We start from the raw sequence: 20,565 nt of genomic DNA, 5'->3' as shown, positions 1-20,565 counted from the left end.
AACGAGCTTAAACGGAGTTGAACGGACAATACAGAGCCCGCCCAGACGTTTTCTAGGCAATGAAATACCCACCGGACGTTCTTGTTGGAATTGCACATCAAGATACAGAAAGTTCACCCGGTTAGGTGTTTTCCACCCGAAGAAACGCCTGCCCGGGCGTTTTGAAGTGAATTACGGGTTCCAGGCCCGGTCGGGTATTTTGACACTTGCAAATTGCCCAGTCGGACATTTTTAACGGATTCCTTATTTTGCCCATTTTTCAACCCTAAAATAAAGGAACTTCACAGTTTTCGAACCCTAACTCCAACATTACCAAATTGAGCAAGATTTCAAGAGATTGAAGAGGATTTGAAGGCAAGGAGCTCCCCCTCTCAAGAGATTGAAGGAGAAGACTCTCCAACATCAATTCCATAGAGAGTTCTTAGTATTTCCAATCATGTGTTTGCTTTGTTTCTTTTGTTTTTCTTTTTGTTTTGACTTCGATCATGAGTAGCTAGATCTCCTTAAGGGATTTGGTGAAGTTTGTATGGAATCTATGGATTGATACTTGATTTATGCTATCTATCTCTTTGTGTTGGTTTTGTTGGTTATTGAGCTCTTATTATCCAAATGTTTAGCTACCAATTTAATACATATTGTTTTAATTGTTTTCATTAAAAGATGCATGATTAGAATGGTTAAGTAAACAACAACTTCGTGCATTACTCGAGAGATGCATGAGCTAGAGAGAGGACTTGGGTCCGTTGTTCTTGGGAGTCAATCTCGAATTTTATGGAGAAGACTCCTACACTAGAGATTAACCCACGTCCCGAGAGGGGGTTTAACCAATTATCCCGACCTTCCTAGCCACACGTGAGACCCAATAGATGAGCATGATCCATAGGTGACACTCTTGGTCCATACTAACAGATAATATCCGTACATTTCCCAATTTTGTGTGAAAAAACATCTTTTACTTGCTTTACTTAGTTAATTGTGTTATTTGTTTATTTGCTCTTTGTTCATAGTTTAAGAAAATCCAAAAACACCTTTCATTAGTCTAGATAGTGTTCGACAATGCATCATGGTAATCATTCTAGCATTTTAGTTTTTGTGAATCAATAATTTAACTTGTCACGTGCTACATAACCTGTACACTTGTAGGTAGGTGACGTTTTGATTGCAAAAATAGCGTGAGTCAATGATGCTTAATTTAAATTTAAAATTATAAAATTAAATAAACTACAAAGGTGGAAACTTGCCCAGCCTTAGTCTGTTTATGGTCTGTTTATTGGGCTTTAAGTCTAATTAGTAAAGCCAAACTGTGGCCCAAAAAAACATTGGGAAACAAACCCAAAAAATGAATAAAAACCTTCACCATCCTCTGAAGAGAAGACGGCGCCGCTGGTTAGGATACGTCGGCGGCCGATGGAAAACTATTCACGGCTGAGCAGATTCAATTCTGCTGTGTAATATTATTACGTGTTCTAATTCTCACGATTTCTACAACTCTGATCCTCGAGTAGAAGGAAATCGCTGCCTCAAATTCAAATTCTGAATGTTTGTAACTGAGAGAGAGAGAGTTGTTTCTGAGTGGCGCAACCATCTACGATTGAATCTTGCAACAAGTAAGTATTTTTCATTTTTTATTTTATAATGTTGAGGCATTGTTTTTATTAAAAAAAACTTGATCTTAGTACCATAGTGCTGCTACTTGAGTAACGTGTGTTTTCCCATCTTATGTGGATGCGAAGTAGAGATTCACTGATTAAGAAAATGAAATTTGAAGACTTGATTGCTGAAGATAGATATTCAGACTTAAATTTTCATTTCTAATTGGAGGGTTTCATATACAGCTATTGTAAAAAGGAACATAATTCTCTAACTCTAATCATATTCAAATAGAAAAATTTCTACTAGTTGAAGCATCTTGTGATTAAAAACTGCCTGCATAGTTGGCAATTAAGCCGATAATGACATGCTAATTAATTTTTTTTATATTCAATTAAGGGGGGGAATGGCAGCTGAAACATCAGTAGTTTCAATGCCAGATATATTCTAATTAGTTTTTAAGCTGGTTTTTCTGCCTCTCTTGTTTCTTTCATTCCTTGTTTCTTCACATCTAAGCGTTCACCTAATAAGCAAAGCTTGAAATTGTTGCAATGGCAGAGGCAGTGGTGTCGATTGCTCTTCTACAAACCATCTGTGATTTACTATTGGAATAAGGGAGGTTTTTAGCTGGTGTGGGTGATCAAGTGAAGGAGCTCCAGTGGCAGCTCAAAGAGATGAAGTGTTTCCTCCAAGATGCTGACAAAAGGCGACATGAAAGCAGAACCATCTCCAATTGGATCTCTGAGATCAGAGATCTCGTCTTCAGATCCGAATCCGCCATTGAAAGACATGCAGCTTATCAAGTTTCTTCAAGGAGAAGAGGCCTCAAACAGTCCGTCCGCAGATATTCCTGTATTTTGAATGATTGTTACTCACTACACCAATTAGGCTTCGAGATTTCACAAATTACAACAAGTTTGGAGAGGATAAGCAAGGATATGCAAGAAAACGGCATAACAAGGAGCATATTAATCACAAATTCAAATGGAGAGGGGGGGGGGGGAAGCTTGGCTAGGAACATGTCAAGGAAGACTTCCCCCAATTTGGAGATGGGAGATTGCTTCCTAGGCATGGAGAATGAGTTGGAGCAGCTTGTTCATCAGCTAAGGGAAGACACAGAGGATCAAATTATTTCAGTGTGGGGAATGGGAGGGTCAGGCAAGACTGCCATTGCCAAGAAGCTCTACAACGAGAGGACTGACTTAGATCTTTCGGCTTGGGTTTGCATCACTCAGCAATGTGAGAGTCGATCAGTTTGGGAGAATGTTTTGAGGCAGCTAGAGAATCAGAAGAACAAGAAGAAGAGTGTTTCAAGTCTTAAGTATGAGCCAGTAATGAGGGAGGAGGTTCCAAGTCTGAGCAACTCCGAGTTGATTGAGCGACTATGTGAGTTACAGAGAGACAGGCGATCTCATTGTTTTGGATGATGTTTGGGAACTTTCATTGGGATGAGTTGAAGCATCCATTCATTTCCAAAATTTGCAGAGCAAAATCTTGGTGACTACACGGAAACAAAAGGTTGCAGATATTGGATTGTCGGTGAAACTTGGGCTATTGCATATGGATGCTGCTTTGGAACTACTCAAAAACAAAGCATTTCACCATGGCAACATGCCAGGTCAGTTTTATATTTTTGTCATGCCAAATTACCCGGGATAGACGATAGATGTATAGACATCTCTTCTTCACTTAAGGGCTGTTTAACTAAGCTTATTTTGGAGAGCTCATAAACTCTAATAGCTTTTTAAATGTAATGCATCAAGAGATTTTGAATTGTTAAATGTCTGGATAATTGAGCTTATAAAATTATATTTAGAGAGAGAAAATCATACTCAGAATAGAGATAATTAAAATGAAAGAAAAATGAAATTGAAATTATAATTGAGCTTTTAAAATTATGTTTGGAGCTATTTTTGTGAACTCGTGATTGCTTATATGACTATTTTTGTGGTTCTTATAAGCTCTTGGAGCTTATTTTGCAGTTTATGAGCTCCAAATACTTTTTAAGAATTTATAAGGTGTTGAACGACTTATTACTTTTTTTTTTAAACTTATAAACTCGATGAAACACCTTCTTAGTCCACCATTTCACTATTTAATTGATTGTCTTTTAATATTAATTCAATATGCAGACTTTGCATAGAAAGAAAGATTTGAGAATATTGTGAATGAAATGGTGCAGAAATGTGGGTATCTGCCGTTGGCAATTACTTTACTAGGTGGGGTCTTGAGAAAGAAAAATTCGATGGTGGAGTGGGAATTAGTAAATGAGGATATCAAAAAGTCATACATAGAGATGAAAAGCAGATTGATGAAGTGCTAAATTTAAGCTATGAAAGTCTACCCTATTATTTGAAGCCTTGCTTTCTTTGTATGGGTATATTCAACGAGGACGAAACGATACATGTTGCAAATCTATAAGATGTGGATAGCACAAGGCATGATTTCATATGAAAATATTGGAGACAAGGAGGAAACTTTAATGGACATTGCTGAGCTGTACTTAAGTGAGTTGGCCTCCAGGTCCATCGTTCAAGTTGAAATTCAGTATACTTATGATGACGGCGCAAATAGAACTGGAAAATATTATAGATGCAAACTTCATGACGCAGTACGAGAACTATGTTTGAAATTGGGGAAAAGGGAGGATTTTGGAGCGCTGAGTTTGGAGTATCATGGTGGGAAACTTAGTACCTTACTACGGGAAGCTTCCATGCATATGAAAATACAACATTTGGCTATTCATTTCGTTAGTGGAGTTGAACATGAGTCTACAATCGCTTGTGGAGAAGATACTAGCAAGCATATAAGGTCTCTTCAATTATGCGATCTCACAGATTCGAATATTGAGTTCTCCCCACAAAGTATAGTTGAATTTCAGAAATTCAAATTGTTGAGAGATCTAGTTATCGTGGGATTCAAATTTGTAGGATGAAAGTTACCAAGAGGTATCACTAGTCTTGTTCACCTTAGATTTTTCCGTTTAGAAGAATGTGAACTTGATAAGCTACCATCATCCATCAGGAATTTGGTATACATGGACACCCTTGATTTAATGCTTTCAGAGAATGTTGAAGTTCCAAATGTTCTTAAGGAGATGTTGCGATTAAAACACTTGACTTTTCCTGTATATGGAAATGAAAAGGTTGGAAAATATCGAGTAAGATTGGATGGGGGATTAGATGGGTTGGAGACTCTACTATCATGAATTAAAATGTATGGACAGAATGAAGAATCTCCGACGTTTTTTAGCAACAATACACGATAAAGACAGCTTGTCAGCTATCATGAATGCCATTATGAATTGGAAGAAGATAGTGGTTTGTCATGTTTCTATTCAAGGCAGTTGTGATTTAACAACTGATCAAACACTGGAGAAGGCTTTGACATGTCCTAATCTTCAATGACGAAAATTATAACTCTACGAAAATAAAACAGAGCAGCAAAGTGACAAACTGGAATGCATGAGTGTTACTAAGTTCAGAAGCAAAAAGGAACTAAGTTAAAAGTAAGGAAGAATAAAACTAAAGGAACTCCTTAAGGGAAGCTAGAAAATGCTATAAAAACTAGGAATATGACCCCTAAAAGGTGGTCTAAAAGCTGAAACTGAAATGGAGGCTAAAGTGACGTGTGAAGTGGTGAAAGAGTGTATTAAATCAGATCCTAATTAGTGAAAAGAGAGAGAGATGGGAAAAGGTGTTGTACTTTGTGTCCCCTAATCCCTATTATCCAATGTGCAAACCCAATGGACAAAACACTCCAACTAATGGTTAAAGAACTTGACTTCTAAAAGGTGATCCTAATTCCCTAATTCCACTCCTGTCACACGTAAGAAATGAGGAAGGAAAAGAAATGGCTGCCACACAATTAATTAAACCTTGGAAACACAAAATCATCAATTAAACCAACCAAAACATGCATAGAAAACATCAAATTAAAAGCTGAAAATTAAAGGCTCAATGAAGAAGATAAAGAAGCTTAACAACACTTAAACATGGTGAAAGAAATGCTGAAAAACGAGACCAACATGAGCCATGCAAAAACATACAAATCGGACCCAACTAAACGGCGGAAATCACAAAATCAACCGACAATCTTGCACAAACGTTTTTCCTTCCATTTTCTTCCACAAAATTCGAACACAATTGAGGAAATGAGCTAAGAGAAACTGATTTAAAAGTTTCAAAAGGTGTTTTAACTAATAAGAAAGCAACAAACACTAGAGCTAAATAACAAGCTAAAGCCTAAACATTCAAACAAGAACTGAACTTAACATATTTTTTGGTGCTTTCTTTTTCTTCAAAATACTTGAACACAAACTGAAAACAAGACTTAGAAGTAATATAAACTCAAGCTAACAACTAAATTATAACAATGAAAACGAAAATTAAATGCACTAAGCAACTAGCTAACAAACACAACTAAACAACAAGAGCAATAAATACACAAGAACTTAGAGCAATAAATACTACTTCAATATGCAGCAAATAAGGCCAACACTCTTAACTATGGAGTTAAGATGCTAGCAAGAGTACAACCAAACCAAGTGCTACAAAAGAGTTAGAGCATTCAAACACTACAAACAAACTACAACTTCACCCCATGGTGAGCGAAAGACGATTCCTGTTCTGAAATGAAAGAGAGTATTTTCTAGAGAGAGAGTTAGCTAAATTAAAACTAAAGATGATCGATGGAATGTCTTGGTAGTTGGTCCCAAACTTAGTTAAGTATTTTTTTACATCTCTCTCATTTAACAAAAGATATTTCCACTTTCTCATGCCTTAGACGGAGGTGGACACGTGTTGCAAAAGGAAGCAGTCTTGTATTTGTGCTCAAGTGGCTTCATGCATTTTCCCGTCGGGTCTAGCTTGGCCAAGCTGACAGCTTGGGCAGTTTGCCCTTTTTTTTATTTTCTTCAAATTCTTGCACTTTTTTGCATCTCTCCACTACAAATGCCTTTCTACAATGCCTCTGATCCATAAGCTCAATTCCCTGCCAAAATAGCATTTTATCATGCAAATATTCAACTAATAAGTGCGAAAAGTGATCTAATCCGAGTGATGAAAACTAGCCTATCAGGGATACTAGGAAAGCTTCCTTGCTTATTAAGATTGCGATTATATTGGAAATCAGTTGTTGGGGAGGAGATGATGTGTCCAGCAAACAGTTTCCCTTTTCTTAAGAGGCTAACGTTGAAAGGTTTACCAAATTTAAGGAAGTGGAGAGTGGAGGCAGAAGCCATGCCCCTTCCCTCTAAACTAACGATCGGAGAGTGTTCTTTTTTGGAGATGATTCCAGAGGGATTGAGTAGCATTTCTACCCTTCAAAAACATTGATTGAAGGAATTCCGAAATTGAGAAAAAGGGTATTGCAATCAGGACAGGATTTCCACAAAGTCAGCCATGTCCCTTCAATTCACATCATGGACTAGTCTTCACCCAGGTATCTCATTTCTCACATTTTCATTCCTCAGCGTTGACATGTTTTCTCTAGTTGCAAATTTATCGTTACAAAATGAGTGATGAGAAATGATTGGTCTGCTTGGGTTATATTTTAAATGTCAAAATATATGCATTCCATCACGTGAAGTTAGGCATAATTATTACTCCTTATTTTTTGCCCTAAAACCAACACATCCTTTATCTCCTTGCATCTATTTTTCTTGTCATACCTTCAGAACTAACAATCTCATCTCATTAATCTAAGTATCCAACACAATTCTAAAGTTTAAGTTTAACTGATGCGAATATGTTATCGAGAATTAAATATATTAATAATTATATCCGATGATGTAAATTCTAAAAGGCTAGTACTCAAACATTACAAGTGTTGGTTAATTACAAAAAGGATTGTTTTTTTTATTATTATGCACTAAAGTTTGTATGTAGTATTCGGTTTAATTTTGTTTAATTGGTCTTAAACTTAATTGCTTGTCATTTAGCGTCACAATTCTTAAGAATACATTTACTTTTGGGTAGTGGATATATAAAATTTAAAATTTAGTGTAGTGGGTATATAAGATTAATATTTTGAGCTTATTTGAAGACTTTAGCAAATTTTGAACGTCTTTAAGAAAAGTTGATTTGTAACATTCTCTTAAATAAAAATATATGCAACTTTATGAATTACATATAAGGATCGTAATCATTTGGAGAACTACTAATTATGAACATTTTATGCACTTATAATTAATGTTGTATTAACTTGTAATGAACATATAATACAATATTCCTTATAATGAACATTATATGCATAATATTTTGTTAAAAGGGATAGTTCATTATATATGTATATATATAAAATGTTCATTACAAATACATAAAATGTTCATTAATTCAGTGAAAAAGAATTGTTCGCATTTTAACACACCCTTTTCATATAATCGTTAAACGGGACATAGGTCTCCAGCTATATCATGATCAGTATAAAAAAGTAAAGTTGTCGGTTGAAATATGTTAACAAAATTACAAAATGGAAAACAAGAGCATCTGAGCATGTCGACAAGATTATATTGTAAAGTGATGCACACTAGTAGAGCTTTTCAATATTTAATCCAAAGTTGTACATTTAATAATTTCTTAATCGCACGATAAGCAGCAATAATGGAGCATATTTTATTGACAATTAAGCCACTAATGGGCAATGGCCGGCTAACAACAAGGAAAAAGTAACACGTCCATTAGTTTTGCACATACTTTATTTTAAACGCAATAATTGGATCCTCTTTTTAATTAAAAACAGACTATATACCCGCCAATTTCGCCAAAAATAATGGAAGCATATAAACATAAAACCTTCACTACACTGTCTTAATTTGTTTGTAGTTTTACCAAACGTGTGTGGTTTTATCCATATCGGAAATTCCGGCTGCTACATTCGCCACCAATTTCACCAAAAATTCTGTCTGGTAAAACAATTGAAAAGAATTAAAGCTTGGAATTGTTGCAATGGCAGAGGCAGCGGTGTCGACTGCTCTAGAAACCATCCGTGATTTGCTATTGGAAGAGGGAAGGTTTTTAGTTGGTGTGGCCGATCAAGTCAAGGAGCTCGAGCGGCAGCTCAAAGAGATGAAGTGTTTCCTCAAAGACGCTGACAAACGACGGCATGAAAGCAGTACGATCTTCAATTGGATCTCCGAGATCAGAGATCTGGTCTACAGATCCGAATCCGCCATTGAAAGACACGCAGCTTATCAAGTCTATTCAAGGAGAAGAGGCCTCAGGCAGTTGGTCCGCAAATATTCCTGCATTTTGAAAGATTGCAACTCACTCCACCAATTAGGCTCCGAGATTTCACAAATTACATCAAGTCTGGAGAGGATAAGCAAAGATATGCAAGAAAACGGCATAAAAAGAAGCATAATCATGAATCCAAATGGAGAGGGGGAAAGCTCGGGTGGAAACAACATGTCAAGGAAGAGTTTCCCCAATTTGGAGATGGGAGATTGCTTCGTAGGCATGGAGGATGAGCTGAAGCAGCTTGTTCATCACCTAGAGAAAGATACAGAGCATCGAATTATATCAGTGTGGGGAATGGGAGGGTCAGGCAAGACCACAATTGCCAAGAAGCTCTACAACGAGACGACCGACTTTGATCTGTCGGCGTGGGTTTGCATTACTCAGCAATGCGATAGTCAATCAGTTTGGAAGGAAGTTCTAAGGCAGCTAGAAAATCCACAGAAGAAGAAAGGTGTTTCAATCCTGAACGATGAGCCACGAGTAGTAGGGGCGGAGGTTCCGAATCTGAGCAACTCAGTATATGATAGACTATGTGATATACAAAGAGAGAAGCGATGTCTCATTGTGTTGGACGATCTTTGGGAACTTTCTCATTGGGAGGAGTTGAAGCATCCATTCATTGTCCAAGATTTGCAGAGCAAAATATTGGTGACAACACGGACACAAAAGTTGCAGAGATTGGATTGACAGTGAAACATGGGCTCTTACATTTGGATGCTGCTTTGGAACTACTCAAAAACAAAGCATTTCAGCATGGAAATATTTCAGGTCAGTTTTATGTTACGCCCTCCATCTTTTAAAAACAGAGACTTTGTAATGTGAAATTAATCTAGAAGAACATAAAAAGAAAAAAGTATCTAATGTCATGCTAATTGATAATGAGACTCAAATTATTGATAGTATAATGCATGGGAGCGAATCCCCTGCTGTGTTTCCACCCCCTGCTGTGGAGGAAACACAGCAGGGGCTGCTGTGCCACCAAACGGCGCCGTTTTCACTCAATTTTAATAAACTCACTTCTATCCAAATAGCTTTAACTCACCCCATTCCATTGTAATCATTATTTTACTTGTTTATTACGTTGAACAATATTTGACTATTAAACAATGATTAATTAGGAGTATTGAAATACTCATTATAATTTACGGATTATTTATCATACTAATTAAAAATTCACAAATTTATATTCAGTATTATTTAAGTATTATTTTTTTGATAATTTTAACTATAACTTTATCAAATTCAGCAAATAATTTTATATTAAATGTGTTAATCTTTATTATATACTCCATCTGTCACATGGTACAAGTAGTTTAGGACAAACCGAAATAGAAAAATGTGAGTAATATGTGCCGGAGAGAGTTTTATAGGAATATATAATACTCTCTCTATCCTACAATTGAATTATATTTGGTGTTGGCATTAATTTTAAGAAATGTAAAGAATAGTCAGTTAGAAAAATTATTAGAATAAGATGCTCATTTTTTTATATTGATTTATAATAAAATATGAGTGAAGTTGGTTAGTGGAATGTAAGACCTATTTACTATTTATAATAATGAAAAAAAATTAAATATAACTCTTATTGTGGAACGAATGAAAATGACAAAATGTAACCGTTATTATTGGACGGAGGGAGTTAAAAAAGGTTTAGTTAAAATGGATTGTTAATTACAATTGATAACTCCCTATTGAAATATTACTGAAATAAGCATGTCACATAATATAAATTTGTGAAATTTTAAGTAGTATGATAAATAATCCGTAAATTATAATGAGTAGTTCAATACTCCTAATTAATAATTGTTAATAGTCATATATTGTTCAGCGTAATAAACTAGTAAAATAATGGTTACAATGGAATGGGGTGAGTTAAACCACATCATGGGATCCGCTCCCGGTAATGCATGGTTAAAATGTTTTAGAAAATTAAAATGGACTAATTTTGGTAAATGAACCAAAATGTCAAAAATTAATTACTCCCTCGTCCCATGTCACAAAGATATTTTTTTCCATTACGAGATTTAAAAAAGTTATTTTTAATAAGGTAAATGATGATAAAATAAAGTGACCACAAAAGGTAAGGTAGGAAAGAGAAAAGAGGAAAAGGTAAGGTAGGAAAGAGAAAAGAGGAACGCAGGAGAGAGAAACTAATTGAGATTAGATGTAATTTTTTATCGAAAAGGAAAATAACTCAAATAACTTCTTGAGACTGTTGGAATTACAAGTGTTAGAGTTCCAATGTTGAAGTTTCAAGGAGTGTTGGGTAATGTACAATATACTTCCAAGAATAGAATGTTAGTAATGTCTATTTTAGTCCCCAACGCTCCTATAAATACATGGATGTTGGATATCATTTTCATTCGAGAACTCAGAGAAGTTATCATCATAGTTTCATAACACCGACGAATAGTTCAAAGACCAAAGATAACATGGTCGCCTAATGTTGCCTAAGCATAACTATCAAATTTCACATTACAAAATTTTATTTCTATAGCACACTCCCTTAACAAAGCTCGCATGCAAAAATAAAATCAAGCTATCTCATTAATCTCGTTTGAACTTCTGAAATTTGTAGTTTCTTATAATTATTGTCCCCAAAGAATTGATGGTTATAATATTAGAAATCACTTTCTAGTTCATACTATTTATTATGGAGAGGTATGTTCTTATGAACTAGCTATTTCTTAGGATTAATATTAGAAAATTACTTCTTAAATGTACAAACCAATTGATGGAGACCATATACAAACGGGGTTTGTAATTATCATTTAGATATTTTAGTTATGATTTTTCATTAATTATCCTAAGCAAAGGGCAGAAAGAGAGAAAAATTTCAATAAACCATCTTACATCACATAGGCATGATGAGGTGGTATATCCTACCAATTATTTTTTGACATGAAAATATGAAGGACCCAACGTCCAACTAAACATACACTAATTTAGAAAAATTACATTCTACCACTGTTATAGAAAATTACTCAATCTTGGGTATGGAAACTACTTCTATACAATATTGCATATTTATATATACACAATGTAATAAAATAACATTACATATACCGATAATTAAAAATATACATACAACCCTTGTTAGTATTTTTTATGGGTATAATTTTCTCTTTCTTTTATGAAAATTAGGAGTACTATACATTATATTACATATTTATATATACACATAATATAAGGGGTGCGTTAGGCTCCTTTGCACCCTAAGTGTCCTATTTCCTTCTTAATCTCAGCCCTTGGATCCTTGAATTGGATGGTTGTGATCAACGCATTATTAGTCTATAATGTTGCATTATTAGCCGTTGTGCATTATTAGAATGAAAATGTGCATTATTAGTCTATAATGTTGCATTATTAGCCGTTGTGCATTATTAGAATGAAAATGTGCATTATTAAATGACACGTGGCATTAATCTAACCGTCAGATGACAAAATCGTGGGGCTAGAATTAAGAAGGAAAAAGGACAAAAGATATGAAAAGGATTTGAATACATCCCCATAATATAATAACATATCTTATATGTACCGACTAAATCAATACTCCTACATTAGTACAACAGTTCTTAGTACTTTTTTTGGGTATGAATTTTCCTTGTTTTTTGGATGTATATAGTGTTCCCCGTTTAAGATTAATTGACGCCAACTTCCTTTTTCGTTAGTACACAACTAATTGACACCCTTATTTTTTACTATGTTTAACAATAAGCATCATATTCCACTAACTTACCGTACTCACATTTTATTATAAAACTACTACCTCCGTCCCCCAAATTTTGACACCGTTTACTATTTCGGTCCGTCCCCCAAATTTTGATACACTTCACTTTTTGCCATTTTTGTAATAGACCACATATTACACTAACTCATTCATACTCACATTTTATTATAAAACTAATGCTTTAAAAGTAGGACTCACATTCCACCAACTTTTTCCACTCACTTTTCATTACATTTCTTAAAACTCGTGCCGAGTCAAAGTGTGTCAAAATTTGGGGGACGGAGGTAGTAATATATAAAAATAGGAATCACGTTCCACCAACTTTTTCAATCCACTTTTTACTATATTTCTTAAAATCTGCGTCAAGTCAAAAAAGTTCAATTAATCGTGGACGGATAATATGCTATAATTTAATTTTTATTTGCATATTAAGCTATTGAGTAGATATGCAATCGTTTATTTACACTAAAAAAATATTTAAATAATTAAATTATAGTCAATACTTTCTAAAATTTATGTAAAATTTTCAATTATATAAGTATATATTGAAATTTAAAGTGAAAAATGATTATTGCAAAAATTTTAATTTTTGAATATGTCATGTAAGTATTTGTTATTTTTTTTATAGGAATCATAAAAACTTATTTACTATTTTATATTGAGATAATAATTATTTATATTATACTCCCTCTGTCCCATAAAAGTTGAGACATAACTTTTGGGCACGGAGTTTAAGAATTTATATTAAATAAATAGGAGAGATGAAAAAAGTAGAAAAGATAAGAGAGAGTAAAGTAAATGATGGAATAAAGTAAGAGTGATTAGATGTTTTGTCTTTTGTTAAAAAAGGAAATGACTCAACTTTGTTGGGACAGACTAAAAAGGAATATGACTCAACTTTTATGGGACGGAGGGAGTACAATTTATTTTAATAGAATATACACCCTCCGTCCCATTCAAGATGACGATCTTTCCTTTTTTGTTTGTCCCAATCAAAATGGTTACTTTCCAATTTTAGAAATAACCTCCTCTTTTCTCTCTCATTAAAATATTTAACTACTTTTTTTCTCTCTATTTTATTACACCTAACAACACTTCCCAAAATCCCATGCAACTCAAGAATGTGGTCATCTTGAGTGGGCAGAGGGAATATAAAATTAGGAAAAAAATAGCAAAAGAAAATACTTCAAAACAATCACTAAAAACTTAAATACTCTCTCTGACTCATTAAATATGACACATTTGAGAATCTATATACGATTTTATATAATGTTGTTGTTTGAGTTAATGAAGAGAGAGAGTAAAATAAGAGAATAAAGATACAATTTTTTCTATTTTAGAAAACGTTTAATTTTTAATAAGACGATTTAACAGACGAAGAAGAATTTTAACCTTTTAAGGTTAATTTTAAATTAGACTTGGAAACAACGTCATTTCCTTTAATATTTTCCAATAGTCCATGAGATTTGATGGCTGCCAGTGTGGATAGTGTGCGGTAAAAAAATTTTAATTCAGGATGAGTTGGTAAAAAACTATAATCTGAGAAAGTTGGTGGTATTAGATGCTAATTCTAAAGTTAATGGGAAATACCCAATTTTTCTGAAAGTTTATGGTTTTTCATGTCAATATAATATGCCAATATAATATCCCTAAATAATATTCCTAGCGTATAGTAGAATGTAATATTATCAATAGATTTGAAATTATCGAAAATATGTGGATAATTGAGCTTATAAGCCAGCGAAATAACTATAGTCATAATAGAGATACATTTATAAGGAAATGGAATTAAAAGTAAATATTCAAATACAATTTTCGTAAATTTGCCATTGCTTATAAATTGTTAAAAAATATAAATTGATTTGAAAATTTTATTTTTGAGTAGTTTGTTTATAAGCTTATTTTGCCAAATAATTTGAATTAGTTTTTAAGGTCTTGAACACTTGTTTTAAAATACTTATAAGAACGCTTTCTTAGTCAGTTGCACTATTCAATTGATTGTCATTTATTGTTACTCCAATATATATATGCAGACTTTGCATTGGACGAAAGATTTGAAAAAATTGGGAAAGAAATGGTACAAAAATGTGGCTATTTGCCATTGGCAATTTGTTTACTCGGTGGGGTTTTGAGAGAGAAAAAATCGATCGTTGAATGGGAATCAGTAAATGAGCACATCAAAGCAGCCATATATGGAGTTGAAGAGCAGATTTATGGAGTGCTAAATTTAAGCTATGAAAGTTTACCCTATTATTTGAAGCCTTGCTTTCTGTATATGGGTATATTGGGTGAGGATGAAACCATAGATGCTTTTAATCTATATAGAATGTGGATAGCACAAGGCATGATTTCATATGAGAATATTGGAGACAAGGAAGACACTTTAATGGATATCGCTGAGTTGTACTTAAGTGAGTTAGCCTCCAGGTCCATGGTTCAAGTTGAATTTTGGTACGATTATGATGCCGCAGGTAGAAATAGTTCAAAATATGATACATGCAAACTTCATGATATAGTACGAGAACTATGCTTGAAATTGGAAAAAGGGAGCATTTTGGAGTGAAGAGTTTGGAGTATCGAGGTGGGAAACTCAGTACCTTGCCACGTGAAGCTTCCTCACATGTGAAGATGCAACATTTAGCTATCCATTTCAGAAATGAAGTCCAGCACGAGCTTATAGTCACTTGTGGAGAAGATACTAGGGAGCATATAAGGTCTATTCGATTATCCAATGTCGTAGGATCAGATGTTGTTGAGTTTCCCCCACAAAGTATAATTGATTTTCAGAAATTCAAATTTCTGAGAGATCTAGTTATCCTGAGATTCAAATTTGCGGCGGGAAAGTTACCGAGAGGAATCACTAAACTTGTTCACCTTAGACGTTTGCGTTTAGAAGAGTGTGAACTTGATAAGCTACCGTCATCCATGAGGAATTTGGTATACTTGGATACCCTTGATTTGAGGTATTCAATGAATGTTGAAGTTCCAAATGTTTTTAAGGATATGTTGCGATTAAAACACTTGTTTCTTCCTCTCTATGGAAATGTGAATGCTGGAAGTTATCGAGTAAGATTGGATGGAGTATATGAGTTGGAGACTCTACTATGGCTTGATAGTAGATATCATGAATTTAAATGTATGGGCAGAATGACGAATCTCCGACATTTTTCAGCAATAACATACGATAATGAAAGATTATCAGCTATCATGAATGCCATTATGAACTGGAACAAGATACGGGAATGTTCTATTCTCATTGCAGAAAGTTGCGACTTAACAAATGAGCGAATGCTGGAGAAGGCTTTGACATGTCCCAATCTTATGAATTGATTATTAGTTCAAAAATAGGGAAGGCGCTGGCAAACTGCGGGAGTGATTTGTTGAGCTCGAAACTTAGGTATTTGGATCTGAATGATTGTGAGATTGAGGATGATCCAATGGGGATACTGGGAAAGCTTCCTTGGCTGGCAAAACTGGAATTATGTCAGAAATCATTTGTTGGGGAGGAGTTGACATGCCCAACAAACAGCTTTCTTCGCCTCAAGATCCTAGCATTAAGAGAATTACCAGCGTTAAGGGAGTGGAGAGTGGAGGCAGGAGCCATGCCCCGTCTCTTTAAATTAACAATCGGAGAGTGTTCTTGTCTGGAGATGGTTCCAGAGGGATTGAGTGCCATTTCTACCCTTCAGACTCTCGTAATTCAAAGAATGCCAGAACTGAGTAAAAGGATATCACCATCTGGACAAGATTTCCATAAAGTCTGCCATGTCCCTTCAATTATCATCAAGGACTAGTGGTATTCCCCCAGGTATCTCATTTCTCACACTTCCTTTCTTCAATTTTGATGTCAACACCCCCTAAATTGCAATTTTTTGGATAGTAAAACATAATAAGTTCATGTGACAAATTAAAGTAGTGTGTTATGCCAAAATTTTGTAAATTCTTTTTTCCTGTTAAGTTAGGCATGCATGATTTTTTTTCTTCTTGAAATTGCTATAAAACCAAAACACATCTGTCTCCTAATTTTTTTCGTGCCATGTATTCGCAAATCACAACTAATAATCTTATCTCTTTAGGGTAACACAATTCTAAAGTTTCAACTGAGGTAAATATGTTGCCCGTTGTCACTAGAAACTACTAGCATAAAGCATTATTTTCAATAAATTGCAAATTTCTACTATAGGAACACACATTTTAAGTCATTTTTAGTCATAGAATTCCAACATAGATGAGCTATCTATCCTACCACATTCATGTCACAGATTAAAAGTAGTTACATATACGTTCTTTTTATTTTCATTTTTCATATGATTAATCATTTAAAATTCTTACTCCTTGTTCCTGCTAAATTTGGCATAATCACTGAACAAATGCATGATCACAAGATGTTGATTCATCTGTGACTTATAAGCTCTTGAAAATTATTTGCCAAAATAAAATCGTAACCTCTAATGCCGTCATTATGTTTTTATTTTCATTCAATAGTATTCATAACTAGAGAACTCTTCTGTATATTATTGCCGATTTACAGGTTGAGCTTTAATTCTTTGGAGAGTAATGGATTATCACTGCCACTTTTGGTGCTCAATGAAAACAGTTTACCTTTCTGTAAAAGGCCACATTCCTTGCTAAGGTTTTGTTGCAGCTCAACTCATTGTAAGATACTACTTACTCCTAGTATATTTGTGTATGAATTGATATTGATGGTCTGTAAAAACTTAAATGTTGGAAACGGCAAATTGTATTGTGTCTGTGTTGAATTTGATTTGTGTTGAGTTGAAATTGATGGTATGTAATAACTCAAATGTTGAAAGTGAAGAATTGTATGATTGCGTTTGCCTGTTTGAATGGATTTGATTTGTAATTTGATATACTTAAGTTAGATATACTTGGATTTTGCATCATATTTTATCTATTATTACGCGTGTTTATATGCATTTCTCTATTATGTTGGTATTTTGACTATTTTGTTAAGAAAGTGTAAAAAAAGTATAAAATAAGTGGATGTGCAGGAGCTTTGGTTTGAGACAGTTTCTGTGAAGTCCAATTAGTTCATAATGCATACAATTCTCTTCGTCTTTGAAAGAGCTTCGTGTGGATATCTTAAACCTCTCAATCAGAGTTCGGTAAAGGAAGTTATAGCCGTTTTACAAATGCTGCGAGGAGCAGTAAAAAAGCTGGCGACCTGCCGGGTACGCGTGTAAACGAACTCGGCAACCCGCCTGTAATACACGAGAAAAACGCCGCAGGTCTTCATCTGAGAGTTTATTAAAGAAAATTATAGTACCATTTTATCTAATTAAAATTAAAGAAAATTATCTAAATGCATATTCATTAATTAAAGATAACCTTGAACTATGTTAATGCATATCTATACAATATATAAAAGTGGAGTTTTGGAGAAATTTACAAAATTGCCATTTAATTTAAAAATTATATTAAATTAAATATATATATTTAAAAGCAATTAAATGTGGGATTAAGTGGAGTGAGTGGGAGGTTTTACAATAAGTCATGTGTGAGTAAGTGCAGTGAGTAGGAAGTTTTAATATGTCTACATACACGATGCTTGAGATCATGTGTTGAATGTTTGAATATGCAATTGAACAATGTTGTTTTGTTTATATAATAATGTAGCATGTGAGGAGGTTTCTCGGGCAAACAATGAAAATGAAGCAGATGTCTCAATTGGAACTGAAATTTCTGACTTAGATATAGTAGATGAGATGATACAAACTCAAGATTCTGCTCATTTGAATGAGTGCAGTCGCGAAGGTCCTTCAACGAGTTGTGCTGGTCTTTATATACCATATGATGATCATGGTAATTTTGAAAGTTACACGCGGCACTCTCTCTCTATCTCTTTAATTCCATTGCAAAGTAATATTTTTATCCTTATTTTATTGTAGTTTTAGGTGGGCTGGCGGCTTTAAAGATGACTAACGAGTTATTTTACCTACGAATTGTGCTTAAGAGTGACGAATTGTGAAGAAGTGGAGGTTTTAGTTTATAATGATAAATTGATTTTAATTTTAAAGTTAATGTAGTGTATAAAGAAGTTTTAAAAATGATAAGTAATTATTCATTGTGTTTAATGTTTTATTGTGATAGATTTTTATCTTCCTACTCCATGATTTAATGTTTACACATTATATTATGTAATTTTTTTCAAATTTATTATGGTTCTGTGCATAGCACAGGCGCGATACTAGCTCATTAATTAAAGATAAATTTGAACTATGTTAATTCACTGGTAACATTTTATTTTTTAAAAATTATAATTTAGATTATAAATTAATTACTATTGAAATAATCAACACACTATATAACTAAAATATTATATATAAAATAATTTGATAACTTTAATATAGTTCTGTATGCTTTTTTCGAATAAATTTTTTAATTCAATAATTTAAGTTTTGTCTTTTTTTTCCTTTTCCTTTTGTTATTCTTTCATAGATTGTTCTTTTTCATTAATTTTTTTAAAATATTTTTATCAATGCAGTAATAATGAAATCATTCAATCAATATAAGGAAAAAATATAAAAAAAATTAAAACATTTTTCTTATTCAAATTTGAGTTTTTAAATAAAATAATATAATCATTATAATGAAGTATTTTTTTCGTGGTTTTTTTTTTTGTTATTTTCCTAGCTTTTGTTGTATGTAATAATTTTTTTATTAGTAAGACGAATTAAGAAATGCTGATATGATACCGTCCACCATGGTGGATATTAGGATGACGGATGACCATTGTGGATACTCTGACAATCGAAGAATGTTCTTCTCCGGAGATGATTAAGTGGTTGAGTTGCATCTTTACCCTTCAGACTCTCACAATTGAAAGAATGCCGGAACTGAGAAAAGGGATATTACCATGTATAATGTCCAAAGCTTAAATAGTGATTTTTTAATATTTTAAAATGCGTTAATTTAATTCGTTATATTTCAAAAATAGAAATTAGTCACAATGAATTAGATTGGAAACAGAAAAAAAAGAGAGAGGAAGAAGTGAATTGGATTTCAATCACATAAGAGCATTCGCAATGGTGCTTAGGCCAGCCATAGGGCAGCCATTCTCTCCTCTGCCACGTCAGCAACACTAAAAAAACCACCTGCCACGTCAGATTTAGGCCAACCGCAATAAAAACAATTCAAAATATACTACATTTACGGAATTAAAATTACGATTAAAATACGGAATTAAATTTAGACACGTGTACGGGAAAATTCATTAATTGCATTTAACAAAGTTACATAGATAAAAAAAAAGTACATGCATAATAAAGAAAAAAAACTATCGTCGTGCAGTCCTCCGTGCCCACAACTCTTCAATTATATCCTTTTGGAGTTGAATATGAGCATCCACTTGGCGCATGTTGGCAAATTCCTTGAGTCGGCCGGCTTCATCGAGGGGTACCCCCTGTCGTACACTAGGGGTGGGCGTTCGTGGCTTGGACCGGCTTCATCGTCATTGACCCAACTAGTCAGTTGTACGCCTTCGTCTTCGACGATCATGTTGTGCAGGATAATGCAGGCGTACATTATCTCGGAAACGCATCCGACATCCCACAAACGCGTTGGGCCCTTGATTGCCGCCCATCGAGACTGGAGCACACCAAATGCGCGCTCCACGTCCTTGCGCGCCGACTCCTGTCGTTGCGCAAAGTAGGCCTTCTTTTCATCACTTGTTTGTCGGATCGTCTTCACAAAGACCGGCCACCGAGGGTATATCCCATCCGCCAAGTAGTAGCCCATATCATGCCGGTTGCCGTTGGCCACGAATGAGACGGCTGGACCGACGCCCTGGCACTTCTCGTTGAAGAGGGGAGACGAGTTCAGGACGTTGAGGTCGTTGTTCGACCCGGCTACCCCAAAATACGCATGCCGGATCCACAGCCGGTAATCAGCTACGGCCTCGAGGATTATCGTGGGGTTCTTTGACTTGTAGCCGGTCGTGTAGGCCCCCTTCCAGGCAGCTAACATCCCCGGGGAACCCATGCTTCT

At 34.4% G+C, this 20,565-nt stretch overlaps 3 protein-coding genes across 7 annotated transcripts in view; all 3 read left to right on the top strand.

The window, feature by feature from the left end:
* Positions 1 to 17,462, top strand: part of LOC125195888 (probable disease resistance protein RF9) — a 48,102-nt gene extending 30,640 nt beyond the window's left edge. Inside the window, exons 2-3 of the transcript XR_007171794.1 lie at positions 14,592 to 16,366; positions 17,090 to 17,462. The gene's annotated coding sequence lies outside the window, so the exon portion shown is untranslated. The remainder of the gene's footprint in view (positions 1 to 14,591; positions 16,367 to 17,089) is intronic.
* Positions 1,392 to 4,686, top strand: LOC125195890 (putative disease resistance protein At1g50180). 5 transcript variants are annotated; one of them, XR_007171796.1, is made up of 3 exons: positions 1,392 to 1,607; positions 2,149 to 3,208; positions 4,114 to 4,686. XR_007171796.1 is itself a non-coding variant. In XM_048094167.1 (3 exons), coding segments are annotated over exons 2-3 (714 nt in total). In that variant the 5' UTR covers positions 1,392 to 1,607; positions 2,149 to 2,264; the 3' UTR covers positions 3,078 to 3,371. The 5 variants fall into 5 exon arrangements, 2 of the variants coding, with proteins under 2 accessions (XP_047950124.1, XP_047950123.1); XR_007171795.1 differs by having other exon boundaries at positions 3,773 to 4,686; XR_007171797.1 differs by lacking the exon at positions 4,114 to 4,686 and adding an exon at positions 3,723 to 3,781.
* LOC125195423 (disease resistance protein RPP8-like) lies at positions 15,187 to 16,352 on the top strand. Its single transcript, XM_048093573.1, has 2 exons — positions 15,187 to 15,802; positions 15,907 to 16,352. Exons 1-2 carry the CDS (start codon positions 15,187 to 15,189, stop codon positions 16,350 to 16,352), a joined length of 1,062 nt encoding a protein of 353 aa, XP_047949530.1.
* Positions 17,463 to 20,565: the final 3,103 nt, after the last annotated feature.

The sequence above is a fragment of the Salvia hispanica genome, chromosome 6 (genome assembly GCF_023119035.1).
Source record: "Salvia hispanica cultivar TCC Black 2014 chromosome 6, UniMelb_Shisp_WGS_1.0, whole genome shotgun sequence".
NCBI lineage: Eukaryota > Viridiplantae > Streptophyta > Magnoliopsida > Lamiales > Lamiaceae > Salvia > Salvia hispanica.
The sequence above is the reverse complement of the archived record's forward strand: the minus strand, read 5'-3'. Positions and strand labels throughout refer to the sequence as shown.